Raw genomic sequence first — 15,130 nt, 5'->3', positions numbered from 1 at the left:
ACACAGTTTGGTACATACCGCGAGTCACTTACCTCAGGGTCAGAGGGTCGCGCCCCACAAGAAATCCTACATTCTAATTTTCACCTCAAAAAAGAAACGAAAACTGCAGACTGCAAATGTTTTTGTTCGGTTCGCTGGAAAAAGAAAAAGAGTTCAAACCCAGTTTCAAACATAAAGAGACAAAACTGTAAAAACAAGTTTCCTGACGTGGAAAAAAGGTGACCGACACTCGAGGTTATATTAAGAAGCATTATTCTTGTCTTTATTGAAAGAGACACATTACAGTAGAAGACTCTGTATTAAGTAAAATTTTTCAACAACGGTACTGTACAGCCAACGAAAAGTCAATAACAACAACAATAATAATAATAATTAGAATAACAATGACAATAAGGACAATAATGTGTCTGGATGATAAATCAAGACAATAAGAATAAAACATGGACTGGAGGTCAGAGAAAAATATACAAAAATGCAGGTTTGAGGGGGCGGAGTCTTCCTCACAGGGTGCGTTTATAAATAATGTAGGGACAGCCCTGGTGGGTGGGGCTCAGGGGTAAAGACTACAAGAGGTAACACAACCAGACAAACCAAATGTTGAACATACGGAGTTGTTTTTTTTTTCTTTGTTTTGTCGATTGAAGTCTATGTACAGATGAGGTGGCGAGCACTTAGCGGAATATTAGCGGTTTCCTCGTTGTCCTGCCTTTTCAAAGCTGACGTGATTTATCTACAAGTGGGCAGCTTCACTCGTAAAGTTCGCTTGCTAGTTGAAAATAACTGTGCTAGCGTGTTTGGTGCTAGCTGCAGTTAGCTTCAGTGACAGATGACTCAGCAGTTTCTCTGAATACAAACAGATAAAAGCAGAGATTGGCGAGTTTTCTCTGCTGCGACGAGATCAAATAAACCGACTTTGGATTTGATTTGGACTTTTGAAGCGAGAAGATCACAGATCCGTTGAGAGAAAACTGTCTATAATGCCAAAAGCTGCGTTTAGCTAACTGATCGCTAGCTGCGGCTGTAGCTTCACAGGATGTTTCCATTCCGGAAACAATTTTCTCAGAGGAGAAAAAGAGCAGTTAAAAATAAGATAAAAGTATTCATTGTTTGCTTGCAAGCTGAAACAATGCTGCCGCGCTAGCTTGTTCACTGCTAGCTGCCTTTAGCTTCAAGGACAGACGACTCAGCGGTTTCTGCAGCTACAAACAGGTAAAAGCGTCTGTTCCAGAACAGATGACTCAGCACTGCCCTGCTTCTCCGTTAGCTGTGTTTAGCTAGTTGATCGCTAGCTGGAGCTGGATTGTGAATTTGCTCCACGCTAAAGTGCTAACTGCTAGCTACAGTATGAGTTAGCGTTATCCTACTGACAAATGATTTCTGTACCAATTAACATTTAACATTTAAAGCAGAGACGACCAAACTTTTTCTGCTCCAATGAACTGAACTTGTTGGAAACGATGTTTCTGTCCTCTGGACATTTGCCAGCTTTTCATTCTGGGTTTAGGCTCAGATTGAAAACACACGTTGCTAGCTTGTTCACTGCTAACAGCTATTTAAATTTAAATAAAGGGACTGGAGATGAACAGTCGCTCAGAGTTTGGATGCCGTTCACATGAAGAGCACGAAGAAGTTTAGAGGAAACCTGCAGGAGCTGCCACTTCTCCAACAAACACAAATGACCATTTAATGCCAAAAAAGGGAGGAAAGAAAAGGACTGAATCATATTTAGTGCACTTCTGTCAAAAATAAAAGGACGTCTTTGCCCGGTCCTGCTGTCCTGCTTCAGGACAGACGTGGGACGAGTCGGATATAAAAACATGAAATAAAATAAAACACTTTGAAGACACAAGTTGTAGTCGTTAACCCCTTAGTTTAGTATTTAGATCAAACGCCATCTTTGGGACGACGGCGAGAGGAAAAGGGGTCGTGGCACGAACGGGAAACAGGTTGGACGACATTAGGAACGTAAAGGCAGGCGTGTTAAACGAAAGGCATGAGGACGAACACTTCAGAGTTCATGTTTTTTCTTTTTCTTTTCGCTCTTTCTTACATTTCTACAAACAGACTAAGTTTGTGGTTTAATGGGAAAATTGCTGAAATGTCCCGATGCGACAGCGACAGATGGGTTTATGAATATTGCTTGAATACAGCGTCGGGTTGAGAGCTGCTCCAGGACCTCTGCGGCGACCTCCAACATTTGAGGACGAGACGGTAAAAAGGGTGAAGAAGAAGAGACGAGCAGTCGGCGCTCAGCGTCGCGCTGAAGGTGAAACTCATCGACGTCTTTCCCGACGACCAGAACACATCAACGCTCCGTCACATCCGCGTCACCTGGTGAGAAAGGTGTGAGCTGTACACTTCGATGTGACGCCTGAAACTAACCTGAAACATTCATGATTCACGACGAGAGGACGTTCAGACCGGTCGTTCACAACCTTTAAACCAGATAAAACTGGATTTTCTACAGGACTCAGCCGTGTGAACACACCAGATACCTCCTGACCTGAACTCGACCACATCTGGATCAGTCCTGAAACTGCTCAGACTAGACCTTCTCGCAGCCCTGCAGAGACTTCCAGGCTGGGACCACTGGTTTAACTTCCTGCGGCAACATTCGGTCCACGTCGACGAATGAATCACTTCCACTCTGCAACCCGACACACCGGCGAACAGGAAGTACTTCCTGTTTTCTCTAATTTACACGACGTCACCGCTGAAAAAGAGAAAGCGACGAAGAGAGAGGAGATTATGTACAACGGGGAGGTTTCCAGACAAGAGACGACAAAGAAGCCCTTCTTAGTGATTCGCTGAGCGGATCGGGGAGGCTGTCTGATTGGACGGGACTGGAGGGAACTGGGTGACTTATCATCTCATCCTCACCGTGATTCGTCAGATCTGACAGCTTAAAAACACCTGAAGAAGAAGAAGAAGAAGAAGAAGAAGAAGAAGAAGAAGAAAGAAAAGAAGAAGAAGAAGAAGATCGATTCCCTTTTCGCTCCGTGTGGCTTTTAGCTGCTTCTTTTCCATTTTTACACATAAAAACAAGAAAATTCTCTTCAGGGACATTTTAAATTAAACGTTGTTTGACCAGGATGGACATCAGACGGGGTTTAAGATGCTCACAGTTCAGTCAGATCAGATAATCAGATAATCGACTTTTCTGTCCACACAAGACCAACATACCAAGAAGAAAGTCACAATAATAACATGAACACTTCTCTGAACCTGATCCCGAATCTCCTGTTCGATCAGCGACGGCCGACATCTTCAATCTAACGTCTGTCCACAATAAATAAAACGTCTAAATCACAGTAACTGTACGATCCATGTGACCAGACGTTCAACCATCCAATTAACCCAGATCCAGAATCAGTTCTGACGTTTCTGGACCGTCTTCACTCACTTCAAGGCCGAACAATTCGTCAATCGATGGAGAAAATAATCTGCAGATAATCCGAAGCTCTAAAAACACGTATATCAACATGCGGATTTCACGTCATGTCGTCCACACCTGGGACAGGTGAGTTTAGATTCTGAGCCGAGTGAAGAGAGAACACGTTAAACCCGAAACCGGTTTCAGGACTCTGATCTGGGAAAAGACGGCGGGGTGTTTGTGTTGGACGGTCGGTCCCTGAGCCTGACAGAGCCCTCTCCCCGTGACGACAGACTGAACGATTGGTCCAGCAGAGAGAGAATATACACAACCAGGAAATGAGTGAAAGGAGGAGGAGGAGGAGGAGGAAGCAGAGAGTTTAGGACATGCGATCTATCACCTCTGTTTACCTCCAAACCTCGCGCTCTAAAGTTTTACATCAAGTTTTCACATTAAAAAAGGTGGAAAAGCAGGAGAGTTCAGAGGGAGGTGAAAGCGGCGCTGCAGGGCGGGAGTCCGCCGCCGCCAATGATGAAGGTGATGATGATGTGCAGTTCAAATGGCTTCCTGAAAGCACCGAGTGTGAGTGGACATGCTACCGAGACCCCCCCCCCCTCCGCTTTCCTTCGTGATGTCGTCGTCTCACAATTTTCTTCGTTGCGTCCTGACGATATGTTTTGGCGTGCAGATTTCTGAGGATTCTGATTGGCTGTTGGGCGAAGAGTGTTGTGACTCTGAAGCTGGTCCTGTAGTGTTGAAGTGTAGCTGTGTGTGATGAGGTACGATGTCCCTTGAGCTTCAGACTGGCCGTCATTGGCTTTCATAAGTCATGTGACTATTTCCCAAACTGCTCTGATGAGCCGGTGACAGGTGAAGGACCACGTTTCCCATCATGCATGTCGAGGGTTCTCCCAGACGTCACCACTGACCTGCGATCAGGTTTAATCAGTCTTAACGAGCCGACGGCAGTAGTGGTGGTGGTCAGGTGAGGTGGGCGGGGCTTAGAGTCACGACAGGTAGTGGTTCCCAAAATAAACGGTCAGGATTCTCCCAAATCGGGGTTTGTTTGTTTGTCGTAAAGCGTCCGGCGGTCATATGAGCGCGGCGCTGCCAGTGCTGCTGCAGCTGTTGTTGCGGTTGGTGTTGCGGCGCGACAGGTTGGGCGTGGCCATGAGCGGGTAGCGCTCATCGGGGCAGCCGTACTGAGCCAGCGTGTCCACGCACTCCTGACTGCTGGCCTGCCGAGCGTACGCCATCGCACTGTTGCCGTGGGCGTCCCTCGCCATCAGATCCACGCCGTACTGAGAGAGAGAGAGAGAGAGAGAGAGATTAACAAGTTATTGATTATCGATCAGAGCGTCACTTGGTTGCAGCTCATTAAAAGTGAATCGTGGTGTGAGCCTCCACGCCAGCAGGTGTGATTCACTCCTTCTTACCCAGATGAGGAGCTGCGTGATGACCACGTTGCCCTTGCGGCTGGCCAGGTGCAGCGCGTTGCGTCCATCTCCTTCCCCGCAGGTCTCGTTGACCTGCTGTCGGGCCCCGTGGGCGAGCAGCAGCACGACCAAGCGGAGGTCTTCCTCGGCCGTCGCCCTCAGCAGCTGCTGGCCCAGCGACAGGTCGGCGCCGGGCAGCGACGCCAGGAACAGACGCTGCTCGTACTTCGCCCGGATCCAGCGCTCCCTCTCCTCCCTGACAGACAAAACACAGGTACGCAGAGACTCTTAAAACAAACCGACAGGAAGTTGAGTGACATTCCTACAAAATAAAACTTCCTGACACTGAAGAAATGCTGAGTTGTCATGTTTGTGTGCGTCTAATCGCCGTTTTACCTCTCAGGCTCAATCAACACGTCTACATTTTGACTCACAGTTGACGATGTGCGACTGTAAAATGATCATTATTGGTTTTAAATGATGTCCTTTCATCTTTTATGTCCCATTTGAAGGAAGCGAGGAAGCATGAAGCATCATGTTTCAGGCAGCAGCATTTCTCTCAATGTGATCGTTTGTGCTTTTAGTCCATCGTTTTGTCTGAAAGGCACCTGAAACAACTGAAGCCACGCCTGCAGCTTCTGACTGTGACTTCCTTGTGACAACAAGGAAACAAACGCAGAGCAACAAAACGCCTGGTGAAGCCTCCGTGGACCCGCCAGCTGCTCCTCATGACCACAACAAAGATGGCGCTTAGTGAAACCTGGACAGAACAGGTGAAAAACAGCCTCGGCCCAGCGCCATCCTCAACCTGCTCAGAGCGTAAAATAAGACACAGCGAGCGAGAGCGGGACAGACGGGGTGAAAGGCGGGGGGACGTGGACACATTGTTCACCAATCGAGTGTCATTAACTGCTGATCTGGCTAATCCACAGCTCCCATCGCTCTAATCTCTGCACAAATCCCTCCATGTAAACAGCAGCTCATTCAGCCTGCTGGGATTAGTCCAGCCTCAGGAGAGGGACGGGGGAGGAGAGATATTGAGCTGTCCCCCCCCCCGCTTTTCTCCTCCTCCTCCTTAACAAAATAACAACCCCTCCTGCAGGGGGTGAGATGGCAGGAAATGGAGAAGGGGGCACAGCGGCGGCTTCACGCCAGAGATCCAGAGAGAAAACTTGCAGTACACATGAAGTACACGTGAAGTACACATAAAGTACTGCTGAGTACTGCTGAGTACTGCAGGAAACATCCTCTGTCCTGTCAGATCAGGTCTGATCTCACAGATTCTGTTTCGGTTCTGTCTGCCACTGATGAAAACCTCTAAATCTTCTTCAGAGAGTTCATTCCTCACATGTAAAAACACACAAGACGGACGTATCTCGCTCTGTGGGCTCGTGAGCGAGAAGTCTCTGGAGGACAGTCGGGACAGCGAGGTGCATGATGGGAGACGGGTCGGTGGGAAAGGAGGATGAAAAAGTGAGCGTCTAAGAAGGAGATCTGGCTCGGTGTGGGAACCTGGCAGAATCTCATTAACTCTCTTCCTGGAGACCAGCGTGTGTGTGTGTGTGTGTGTGTGTGTGTGTGTGTGTGTGTGTGTTGTCAGGGGTGTGGTGGGTGGGGCGGCAGCAGCAGCTAGCATCACGGAATGTCCCGGGGGCTTTTCCTTCCTGCCCTGGCCCGGAGAGAGAGAGTAGGGAGGCTGGGCACGAGACTACGGCCGACAGCCCCCGGACAAAGCCTGGAGGTGTCGCTGAGTGTGTGTGTGTGTGTGTGTGTGTGTGTGTGTGTGTGTGTGTGTGTGTGTGTGTGACTGATTCTTCCTCTGGACTTTTCACAAACTTCACATAAAGAGCATGTTAGCACTCTCTGTTTGTGTGTGTCAATAAAGCTTTGAATGTTCAAACGTCCACCTGTGTGTTGTCATGTTACTGCTTTGTGGTTCGACGTCTGCGTCTCAGACGGAACAACGAGGACGTGTCCAGTTTGAGACATGACACGTGAGAACTTTAATTAAATCCACCTGAAGTGAGCCAACATCAGCGTTAATGAACACGGTGTCACGGTCACATGATCCACGCCGTGACTGGAGCGCTTGCTGTCCGCACACTTTTGGCCACGTAGCGTATTAGCAGGAGTCGACAGCGTTTGATTTACGCTCCCCGACACGACAAATCTTCTTGGCTGTGAGTTTCTATTTTGGTGTGTGTGTTTGGCTGTACTGTGTGTGTGTGTGTGTGTGTGTGTGTGTGTGTGAGACGTGCGTTTGGTTGTGTGTTGCAGTAAACATCATCACGAGCTAACGAGTCCTGAAAACACACATCTCCGGACAGTGGAGAGGCTAATTGCACTAATTAACCACACAGAGAGTGTGTGTGTGCGTGTGTGTGTCTGTGTATGTGACAGTATGTGTTAACATGTGTCGACTGAACACACACACTCATATTTTGTGTGTTAATCTGTGTGTGTGTGTGTGTCCCTTTTCACATCCCATTAGACGAAGCGCTGCGCTCCAGCACCAAGGCATGCTGGGTAGATAATTAAACATGAGCCCCGGTGAGATGGTTTGTGACAGGGAAACACACACACACACACACACACACACACACACACACACACACACACACACACAGCAGCAGGAGCCCAGAGGGGTTGGGGTGTGTGTGCATCAGTCATTTAAATTAAATGATAAAATTACACCAGCCAGAGGAAACAAACACACTTCTCTGTCACACATCTACTGATTCTACTGTTTCTACTGTTTCTACTCAGACCATTAATAGAAACTCAGAACTTCAGTTTATTCTGTTTTTCTGTTTTTGTTGACTTTCAATCAAACTTTCAGCACAAAGTGAGAGACTGAAGCCTCTCGTGTTAATTTATAGCTACAGATTTTGATGTTAAATGATCAAACTAATTTCGTTGTGATGAACATGACAGGAGGTCGTCTTTACTGTGATCACTCAGTCTCTTTGTGTTTTGTTGCTCTCATGCAGTTTTGTTCGGTTTATTGCATCCCGGCAGTGTCAGGATTTATATTTCCAGTTTTTAAAATTCTAAATTAATTTGTAGTTTCATGAGATCAAATCATTTCATGCATCATGTTCATCATATACACTGTGTTCTGGTGTCCGGGCCAAAATATTATTGTCACTGTTGTTATTGTTGTTGTTGTTATTATTATTGTTATTATTGTTATTATTATTATTGTTGTCGTTGTCGTTGTAAACATCCAGCCTCGTCTTACAGCTCAGCTTTCAAGGTGCATAAACTGCAAATGTTACTATAAATGACAGTTTGCCCACAGCGATGAATGCAGACTAAAGCTTAATGAACGAGCTGTTCAGATGAGCTGTGATTGGATGTTTAGGTCTTGATGATTTGATGCTCGCTGAGGAGAAAACAAAGAGACGCGACGACGGGGTCGTTCGAGTTCAAATATTTAAACAGTTTTGGTTTATGTGAGCGATCGATCGCGGAGCTGAAACTCTGGATGATGTTGAAAATCAGGCTTTTTTCAAGGACTCTATTCGAATTCAAGCACTTTCCAAACCTTGAAAACAAACTTTCAAGCCTTCGTACGAACCCTGAAAAGTCCAAGACGATCACAATCGCTCTAACGACATGAACTAAACGAGTCTGATCAACTTTCTGCCTCCAGACATGTTGATTGACAGCTTCATCAGCTGCTGTGTTGTGGTGTCAGGTTGTGGTCGCCGTTGGAAACGGTGGGGCGGCGTGCGATTTTGTTCGGGGGTCACTGACGGAGCCACACTGGGCCCACTGCGCTTCTCTGATTTCCTGCCTGTTGTTTGAGCTCAGGAGACCCCGCACTGTGTGTGTGTGTGTGTGTGTGTGTGTGTGTGTGTGCGTTCCCCCTGAGTGGCTGCTTTGTCTGGTTGTGTTTACATACACACACACAGCTTCCTGTTCGTCTAAAGCCAGAGGGTGTTTGGCCTGAACCGACTGACTGACTGACCACCAGCTGCTCCCCCTCTGCCCACTGTGTGTGTGTGTGTGTGTGTGTGTGTGTGTGTGTGTGTGTGTGTGTGTTTCAGGGGGTCATCTGTCCGAGCTGAAAGCCGGCACACACACCCCGATCATCACACCAGGCTGATTATCATAATTAGCACCAAACCAGAGCTGAAGAGACGCTCTGATTGGTCTGATCTGTCTGATCGGTTCTGATCGATCTGATCGGTTCTGATCTGCAGTCAGAAAATCATCAAATCAAATGAAATCATCTTTAAAGTCTTCGTGCAGCTTCGTCCCGCGTTCACTCGTGTTCGTCTCTTCAAACAGTTCAGACACCGGAGAAAAACCAGGACGAGAAATGAAGACGAGAACTCGAGCAGGACGTGAACGAAGAGCCTGAAACATGAAGCGATCGATCGGCAAACGTCCAGAAAGATGAAGATGTGTCTCTCGCTTCATCATCATCCTCCCTGAAAACACACCAGATAATAAAATAATCTGAAGGAACCTGCACTCTGAGTCCTGCTCTTCCTTTCTGTCAGATCATCTTCATCACTTCCTGAAATCAAATCAAAGGTTTGTCTGCAGGTCGACTGATTTTTGTGTTTTATGTGTCTGTTTTAATCAAATTAGATCATTCAGCACGATGAGAATCTGTATTTCTATGTTTCTATAACTGTCAGCGTGTCAGAAACTGGGAATCAGAATCTGTTTCTTCATCCTGAGAGTTTGAGAAATTTCCTGCTTTCAGAATAAAATCACAAACGGTGACGTCTGAACGTAACAACAGCAAAAAGAAGCAGAATGAAAAGCTTCTCCGGCGGAGTCGAGCTGAGATGTACGAGCCAACGCGGCGCTGTTAAAGCCCGTCATTAATTACAGTGTGAGGACGGCGTGCGTGCGTGTGTGTGTGTGAGGTAATGAGCGGTGGGAAACGGGGTTAAGAGTGACGTGGTGTCAGTGGCTTCTCTTCTGGCCTAATTAGCCCTCTAATTAATAGATTCATAGACAGATAGATAGAGCGCGGGTAAGAGCATCAGCTAACTGCCCGACCTAATGTGCACTGAGGATGAATCGCCGTCACGCGGTCACGCCGAGGGTTTCTAACAAGGTGAGCAGCGAAACGTCGCTCTGATTCTGGTCTTGGATCCGTGCGGAGACCTGCAGCCTCGTGTTTGATCCAGTCCTGCAGCGGGACGGCAAAGACAAAAGGCAAGACGAGGAGAAGAGGCTGAAATCAATTAGCCTTTCCTAGCAGGTCGTTAGCTGCCCTTGGATAGGCACAGATAATTAAAGGGAGGGTGGTGGGGTGAGAAAGGTCTGGGGGGGGGGGGGGGGCGAGCTAGACTGAAATCAGCCTTGAGACTCGACTGGATGGAGATGGAGATGGAGGGGTTAAATCGGACAGAGATAAAAAAAAAAAAGGAGAGAGACGATGCAAATGAGGAGAGAGAGAGCGGGAGAGAAGGTGGAGAACGACGGAGGTGGAAGAGAAATGGGCCAAACCGACCTGGAGCCGATCTCTCGGCCGAAACGAAATGCTCCAGCGACGCCATACAGACACAAAAAGAGGAGGAGAGGGGGAGGAGGATGAGGAAGAGGAGGAAGAGGAGAGGGAACCGAGATACAAAGAAAGAACGAACGAGAGAGGCGGCGGGACGGAGGAAATATCAGGAAGCTCATCTACGATCTTTAAAGCTACTTTATGATCAATTAGAGAAGCAGAGATCCGAGGTCACATTCAGATAATTGAAGTGATAATTAAGTGTCTGCATGTCGGGTCGGGAGTCCCGGGGGTCCTGCAGGGTCCTGCAGGGTCCTGCCAGGGTCCCTCAGGACCAGACCAGCTTCACATTATGTTGTCATGATCAGGGCAGGATGAGAAAGTAAAGTCTAACATGAAGACAGGAGATGAGTCACAGACGAGGCCCAGCATCACTGACCCCAGATCAGCCGGGGACAGCAGGAAGGAAGAGGAAACACGTCACATCTGACCTTCATCTCCAGCACAGAACACAGGAAGAGGAGGAAGAGGAAGGTCTCCTCAGCTTCACTCTTCATATAAAGCGACTGCCCCCCCCCCCACTTCCTGTCCGCTCTCTGTCGTCCACCTTCGTCTTCATGCAAACATGTGTCCATCAGGTCTGAAGGACCATGAAGAACCTGATCGTGAGACATGTGACGGTTCGCTTTCTCTTGTCTTTATGTTGATGGGGGTCTGCATCCATCCTGAACCTTTACAAAGTCCTCCCCAGGAAGAGGGACTGTCAGGCACCAGGACCTGGTCACCTCTTGACTTCAACAAGCTCCCTCAGCAGGTGCACGAAGAGGAAAAAGTCTTCCTGTCACTGATCTGAGATCAGCGCTGACACTGACAGCCGGGAAGCCGCTGACATTTCCTACCAGATCAGCTGGATGCAGATGAGCGGAGCAGCCTGAACGCTGGGGGGGGGGGGGCTTCATGCAGAAACCAGAACTGATGAATCAGGATCTGGATTTAAACACCGATGTGAGATTCTGTCGTGGTTAAACCCGCAGGTTCACGTCTTCCTCACAAACTAAAATAACAAAGAAGCACTGATCAATAACTTTGACCACCGATCAGGTTTCACTTTAATCGACTCATTCAGTCAAATGAAAGAAGAATCAGAGAACTTTGATGCTTCTGCTTCATAAATGACTGAAATAATCGATCGACTGTCAAACGTCTGGCTCTGAGCGATTAATTGACGAATGTTTCAGGAATCTGTTCCGTTCAGCAGCTGACAGAACGTTTCAGAACGCTCTTCAGAACGTCGCCGTGTTGCGCTGGTCGACGTCCTGTTCGCTCTGCGTGTTATTTGTTCGTTCACTGAGGATGATGTCATTGTTCCATCGCTGACAGAGTCTGATTCGATAAATCAATAAACCCACAAATGACTTCTTGCTAAAATCTGCAGGACATGGGCGTCGTGTGCTGCGTCCTCGTCTCTCCGCAGCGTTAAACGCATTAACGGGACGACGGCGTGGCGTTCGCGCCGCGGAGACGAACCGTTTCCTCTGAACACGCTGAGTGAATTAACTGAAAGCCGAAGTGTCTGTTTGTGGCTGAAGGTTTAAATGTTTACCAGCCGGCCGCGGCTCGCCGTGAACCCATTCAGTCCGAACACATTACCCACAAACGCGGCGACGGCTCCGGCCTCCAGTTGTCCCTCCCCCTTCCTGCCTTCTCTTTATTGTATGAGCAATTTGCCGACCGAGCCAATTAGCCAAAGGGTGCGGGCGAGGAGGGCGAGGGGGCGCTCGGATTCATTTCTGCTCCGGGAGCCGGCCCCCGCTGGCTTACGGCGGGCGGGAGCAGAGCGAGGCCGGCGAGCGGGAGAGGACGGACGGAGTCACGCATGTGGAGAGCGTTATTTATTTCTTCATTATTAAAATAAGGGAGGGGAGGGGGCAGAGGACGGCGAGGTTAATCTGATGACTCAGGCATAAAGAATGTGCATTTAGTTTGTGCTTTTAGCTCGCATTAGCATAACCGCTCCGCGATGACAAACGATGAATGGCCCGCTGATTGGCTCGTGTCAGCCGGCTTAATGTCAATAGTAAATTGGAGGGCTTGTTAGGCGAGTTGGGGGACGCTGTTACGGGCAGCGGCGAGGCAGTCATGTACAAAATAATGTCTATTAGGACTAATTTAATCAAGGCCTCCCTTTTACAGATGAATTAGAATGTAGGGGCCAATTATTTTTCAACGTTTGCGCTGGCCCTGCCTGTCAGGAGGCTCTGCTGCTTCCTGTGTGTGTGTGTGTGTGTGTGTGCGTGCGCGCGCGCTGTTTAAAATGCAGGCCGTGGGGCCGGCTCATATCAGCGGGGGCTGCAGATAATGGCGGAGAGATGATGGCAGGCGGGATCAGCTAGTTAACCGACGCAGATGAAGCAGAGCTGGGCTCAATCTGCACACAGTGGATCACAGGGAGCAACACACACACACACACACACACACACACACACACACACACACACACACACAAGCCTGATCTCATGGGAACTTGACATTATTCAGGAAAATGACGCCCTTTTGTTGAAACGTTGTGGATTATTTCGGCTCAGCTCAGTACACGAGGCTCCGTCCTGGTTCTGGTCTGACGCTGGTCGGCTGAATGTGGGATTATTTTGGTGGTTTTAACCGTCCCTGTCAGGAGGGGTCGTATTACTCTCCAGGTTCAGAGCTGAGACTCTTCACATGAGTCTGACGGCCAAGAAACACGAGAAAAATCAGGTTCGACTCACTAAACCAAGAGAAAGCTGTCAGTCGTTCTGCAGGACGAGGATTTATTCAAACCATTTCAGGTGTCTGATTCTTCTCTCATCGAATCATAACTGACTGAAAACTGCAAAAATAAATCCCAAGTTTAATAAAATGCAACTGATATTTAATATTTAATTTATTTTTATTGATATCAAATTACCTGTGAGGCGATTTAACTAATTAATGTAGGTTCATGTTGTTTTTTGTCTTCATCAAATCAAACTTCTATCCTGATCTTTATTTAAAAATCTTTTCAGTCATGTAACAATGTTCCTAAATTACTGACAATATTATTCTCATAATATTCTCTATAATAATGTTTTTATAATATTATTAAATACTCTTTAAGCTGACCTCGGCCTCGTGGTTGACAGACTAACACGAAACTAATTACATTCTCTAATTCAAATATTTAATGAGGCAAACTGCGAACACTCGAGAAATATTCCTGAAAATAAGCAAACTAATCTGCCAACAAATGGAATTACGGCTCCAAACACACAGAAATGTCTTCATGGCGGCTGAAGACGCCACGAGAGACCATCACTGACTGGCTGTAATCAATAAGAGCGACTTTAACTGCATCGCTGTCGCTAATGACGCCTCTGATGTGACACGTGTCCGTCTCCAATCACACCAGTCCAATCTGTGCTATGATCACACAATCAGGAGGTGTGTGTGTGTGTGTGTGTGTGTGTGTGAGACTGACATGAGTTTGGGTTTTATGGGATGCGAGGACGGGCTGCCCCCTCCTTCCCCCACCACTGCCTCTGACCCTGGGGGGCAATTATCTTATGATGTGGGCCCCTTGCCCGCCTCCTTCCCCCGGTCGCCCCATCTGGTCCCCTGAGCCCAATCCCGCTGCCACGTCGGGGCGGCCGCCGCACCTGCACCCCGGCCCAGATTAAAAGCCCCCGGTCTAATTTTAAATCTGTTAGCGCTGGCCTTTTCTTAGGGGGGAACAAGACTAATCTGTTCTCATAAAGGGCCCTTATTCTTTCCCCTCTCCTGGCTCCCAGCGCCGACAGACCTGCTGCTGAATTATTACTGGCCAAGCATTCGTCATGTAGGGCCCGCCGTTAAGTGCGCGGTGGCGAGGCGGCGCCGCGATACGAAGCCCTGCGTGCTCATCCTTTAGCCGTCCAGATTCCTGCTCATTTTTCCGCTGTCTAATTAAGGTGCGGTGCCCCAGAACCAGCATAACTCTCCCCCCTCCCATTGTTCGGGCTGCACGTTGACCCCAACATGCAGATTCCTGCAGAGGTCGTCAGCTTTCCCCGTGACATCACTGAACTGCTCACTTCTAAGCTCTCAGTGTGAATGCAGCCTGATAGTCGAAGTGATCGTCGAATCAAATCGTTCAATCAAAAAAAAAAAAAAAAAAAGTGGATTTAAGACGACCCGGAAACGTTGTTTTTCTTAATCCTGCCTTCAAAGCTCTGATCGTCGTCAGGGAAACAGCACAGCAACACCATCTGAAGAAAGGTGTGAACGGTGACTGACAGATGTGGACTGAGGCTGAAAGCTGCATTTTTTAATGCAGTCAGGTGAACTTGTGACTTCACCTGCCAGGAATAAAGCTGGAAACAATCACTGGTTGGACGCGAGTCCTCGTGGACAGTAACTCTCGATCACCCCTCCAAACGTTTCACACCATGACTCTCCAGGCTTCCTGTAATCCAGGTGTCAGGTGTCTGGAAGGACCGCACAGTTTTTGGTTCATAGCCTCCATCCCAGCAGAGAGTAAAACAGGAGAACAGTGGACAAGCGCCGACGAGTGTGTGGACACGAATGGGCCAAGACGCTGACCCTCCACGACAGACCGCCAAAGGTCAGCAGCTGGCACGAGGGAAGGGCGGGAGCGCGAGGACACGGGAGGCCCAGGGGACGGAGGCGCACGGCCGCCAACCACCTCCTCAGCCCGGTGGCCAGGAGGCTGGATTAGCGGCGCTGTCACTCGCTGTCTGCTCAGGCCTGCTAACGCGCCGCGTCAAACGCAGCCTGAGCAGGCCTTGGGTGCTGGTGTTGACGCGACACTCGACAGATAATTAAAACAATGAGCCG

General features: G+C 48.4%; 1 protein-coding gene across 2 annotated transcripts in view; it reads right to left on the bottom strand.

Moving 5' to 3' along the window:
* Positions 1 to 241: 241 nt before the first annotated feature.
* Positions 242 to 15,130, bottom strand: part of agap1 (ArfGAP with GTPase domain, ankyrin repeat and PH domain 1) — a 137,163-nt gene continuing 122,274 nt past the window's right edge. For both annotated transcript variants that reach the window (XM_041966571.1, XM_041966570.1), the window contains exons 17-18: positions 4,810 to 5,065; positions 242 to 4,674 (exon numbers count right to left, since the gene is read on the bottom strand). In XM_041966571.1, the coding sequence (XP_041822505.1) occupies positions 4,465 to 4,674; positions 4,810 to 5,065 (466 nt within the window). In that variant the 3' untranslated portion in view covers positions 242 to 4,464. The remainder of the gene's footprint in view (positions 4,675 to 4,809; positions 5,066 to 15,130) is intronic.

The sequence above is a fragment of the Chelmon rostratus genome, chromosome 24, assembly GCF_017976325.1.
Source record: "Chelmon rostratus isolate fCheRos1 chromosome 24, fCheRos1.pri, whole genome shotgun sequence".
In the NCBI taxonomy this organism is placed as follows: domain Eukaryota; kingdom Metazoa; phylum Chordata; class Actinopteri; order Chaetodontiformes; family Chaetodontidae; genus Chelmon; species Chelmon rostratus.
The sequence above is the reverse complement of the archived record's forward strand: the minus strand, read 5'-3'. Positions and strand labels throughout refer to the sequence as shown.